The sequence below is a fragment of the Rhincodon typus genome, unplaced genomic scaffold (assembly GCF_021869965.1).
Source record: "Rhincodon typus isolate 14 unplaced genomic scaffold, sRhiTyp1.1 hic_rhity00004511, whole genome shotgun sequence".
Taxonomy (NCBI): Eukaryota; Metazoa; Chordata; class Chondrichthyes; order Orectolobiformes; family Rhincodontidae; genus Rhincodon; species Rhincodon typus.
Genome location: NW_025970149.1, coordinates 9,322 through 12,822, shown reverse-complemented (window position 1 = coordinate 12,822; position 3,501 = coordinate 9,322). Strand labels below are relative to the sequence as shown.

The window sequence follows — 3,501 nt, the reverse complement described above, 5'->3', positions numbered from 1 at the left end:
AGCTCCAGGTCTCTCTGATCCTTATCCCTTGTTCTATTCCAGGTGTCTCTGACCCATCTGACCATCAGAAACAGGAATAGAACTAGGCCATTCAGCCCCTCAAGCCTACTCCACTGTTCATTAGGATCATGGCTGATCTGACACTGCTCACATTGACTTTCCTGCCTTTTCCCAGAACTGATTGCCCATGATTGGGTCAAGAATCTATTTATCTCAGCCTTAAATATACAGAAGGACTCTGCCCCACAGCGCTTTGTGGCAAGGAGTTCCAAAGGCACTCAACCCTCAGAAAAGAAATCCCTCCTCATCTCAATCCTAAATTGGTGCCCCTTAATTCTGAGATTATGCTGTCTGGTCCTCAGCTGTCCCCTGAGGGGAAATATCCTCTCAGCAATTACTCTGTCAAGCCCCTTAAGAATCCTCTATGTTTTAATGAGATCACTTCTCATTTTTCTAAACGACAATGAGTAGAGTCCAAATCATAGCATAGTCCTTCCATACCAGGGATGAGCCCAGTGAATCTTCACTGAGCTGCCTCCAATGAAATGATATCTTTCATCCCTCATTCTCCTCTAGATTAGGGTTAACCCTTACCGTATCTCTCTGACCCTCATCCCTTGTTCACCTCCAGGTCCCTTGTACCCTGGCTTCTGGTTCATTTCTGGCTCTCACTGACCCTGTGTTTTGTTCATCTGAAATTGTGGAATGTGACGATGTGTGCAGGATGTAAACTTTGTACTTGTAAACAGGATGCTGTTCCTGCAGCTTGCAGTGGCTTCACTGGGATGTGGCAGCAGAACAAGGACCGACATGAGCGGGAGAGCGAGGTCGTGATTATCATGACAGGCCATGAGGGGTCATACTTGTGCACAAAGTGGTCTCTGAACCTGTGCTGCCCAATGTACATGAGATTGTAAGGAGTGAGCAGAGCAAACTAGACAGAAAGAAGTACAAATAAATCACTGTTTCATGTGGGACAAGTATTTGAGGGCTTGGAGAATGACGTAGGAAAAAGTAAAGGGGCCAGTGCTACCCTGGGAGAGGGCGAGGTGCAGGAACCAATGGAGGAGTGGACAAGAAGACGTCATTGATTTTGGGGAATCATGATCACAGTTACTGAACATAGGCAGTCGACCATTTGTAAACAATTTTCAGAATTTTTTTTTTCAATTTAAGTGACAGCTGTTTATTTAGATGCACAATCCAAAGTACAACCAGTGACAGATGAGCACAGATTGCCGATCCTGGGGCTGTTGTATAGAATGGCAGAGCAAGGAGAGCAGTGCTGGAGTGTTTATCCCTGATGTTTCACAATCTTCGGTGGGAACAATTTTCTTTCTTCCCTTGAGCTGATGTTGAGAACTCCTGATCTTTTCAGATAGTGACTCATTTGCCTGGATCCCTCTTCCCACTTCCTCCGTCTTCCTTGCTCTCACTCTCGCTCCCTCTCTCCCTCTCTCTCTCTCTCTCCCCCCCTCTCCCACTCCCCCCTTTCCCTCCCAACTATCCTTGTTGATATCCTTTGTTTGGGCACTGGCAGTCTATGCTGTGTCAGTCACCAGTCTGATTTCTATCGGCCAGTGATCACAAGAGAATGCACGTGATGCCAGGATACCCTGTTACCCCACAGCCTCAGAATGAAGGGAGGACCCTTTTGAACTGAGTCAAGGAGGAATTTCTTCAGCCAGATAGTGGTGAATCTGTGGAATTCATTGTCACAGAGGGCTGTGGAGGCCAAGTCATTGAGTGCCTTTAAGATAGAGAAAGAGAGGTTTTTGATTGGGAAGGTGATTGAAGCTTATGGGATATCAGCCATGATCAATTGGCGGAACAGATTTGATGCCGCTATACCTTATGGTTTTATGGTAAGCGAGTGTAGGTACCAGTGATGAAAATGAGTTTTCCAACGCAGGCAGAATCATTTACTGACATCATTGAATACTTCACAGCAAGGCAGAGGTACAGAGAATATTCTGACAGACAGAATCCAATCCTGTGGCTGGAGATCAGTTCCATCTATTTACACGAGCAGATTGTTAGCTGTCATTCAGGGAATTGGACGTTCTGTCTGGCTCGATTCCAGGCATGTGGTTCACTAACACGTCCCTTTGATATTATTCCTCACGTACATATCGGTGTGTCCGTCGTGGACCTCCACAGATTGTAAAGTGTCCTTGTGCTCTTTGAAGGCCAGAGTAACTGAATACTACAGCTAGGCTTATAACTGTTTGATTTACCCACAATGATACCTGAACCTCAAAGGTTACATTGAGGATCGATTTCGCACAGGATTCAAATCAAGCTTTGAAATATTAAGGGAAATTGATCAGGTGGAAAGATAGGTTATTTCTGCAAACCACTTCTTCTTCCCTGTAATCCTACTCTCATTTGCTCTTCAGCTGCTTGTCCATTTCTGTTTTGAGTGTTCTCTTCCTCCACTCTCAGGCAGTGCATTCCTCTCACTGTCAGAAGTTTTTGGTCCTCAGTGGCATCTCGTTCTTGCTTCTTCCACGAATGGGAGCTGTATGTCTCAGTCCAGATTCCTCCTCATTTTAAACACTTTGATCAAATCTTCTGTCAGACCTCCATAAGGAGAACAATCCCAGCTTCTCCAATTTGTCTATGGCATTGAAGACTGTCTTCACCAGAATCATTCTTGTGAATCTTTGCTTCACTCTCTCTAAAGCTTTCACATCCTTCCTGAAGTGTGGTGTCCAGAACTGAATAGAGTGCTCCAGCTCAGGCTTACCCACTGCCTTATTACATCTCTCATAATTTCCTCATAAAGAACAGTAGACGCTCGGAGCTCTCTGCCACAGATGATATTTGATGCTGGATTAATTGGTACTTTAAATCTGAGATTAATGTATTTTTATCCACTGCAAGTATGAAGATACATGGGACAAGAGTGGGTTTGTGGAACTGTGTTGCAGATTGTCAGTGTTTTCATTGATTTCAAAGGCTCCTCCGGTTCCTCTGATGCTCTGAGTCTACTCCCATCCCGCCCGCACCACTAGCAACATTGATTTGGACACTAATTTGAAAACAACAAATGCTGGAGATCACAGTGGATCAGACAGCATCCATAGAGAGAGAGCAAGCTAATGTTTTGAGTCTAGCATTAGCTTGCTTTCCCTCCATGGTTGCTGCCTGAGCCGTTGTGATCTCCAGCATTTTTTGTTTTCAGTCCAGATTCCAGCATCTGCAGTAATTTGCTTCGACAGTGAGCGAGTCATTTGGTTGCTTTCCTGTTGGAATTCCACCAACCTGCACCTTCCTGTTTCTAGCCCTCCTTCCCACCTCCAGTCATTGAGTTAGTTAATTTTGAAAACCTAGGGTTGGGCAGGGATGTGAGAAAGAGAACGGTCAACTGGGAGGAAGTGAAATCATTAGCAAGAAATCTGCTGGTTTCTGCTGTATGTTGGGACAGTACACAAGGAGGATCCAGTGAGTATGATCACTGCTGGGAGACTGTAGTCACTGGGTGGTGGGTGCGGTCAG

The 3,501-nt window shown here is 45.3% G+C and overlaps 1 protein-coding gene across 1 annotated transcript in view; it reads left to right on the top strand.

Annotated features, from left to right (window-relative positions):
- Positions 1-372: 372 nt before the first annotated feature.
- The window catches only part of LOC125481953 (nuclear valosin-containing protein-like), a 9,625-nt gene continuing 6,496 nt past the window's right edge, over positions 373-3,501 (top strand). Inside the window, exon 1 of the mRNA XM_048593907.1 lies at positions 373-1,320. Within this exon, the coding sequence (XP_048449864.1) occupies positions 1,225-1,320 (96 nt within the window). The 5' untranslated portion in view covers positions 373-1,224. The remainder of the gene's footprint in view (positions 1,321-3,501) is intronic.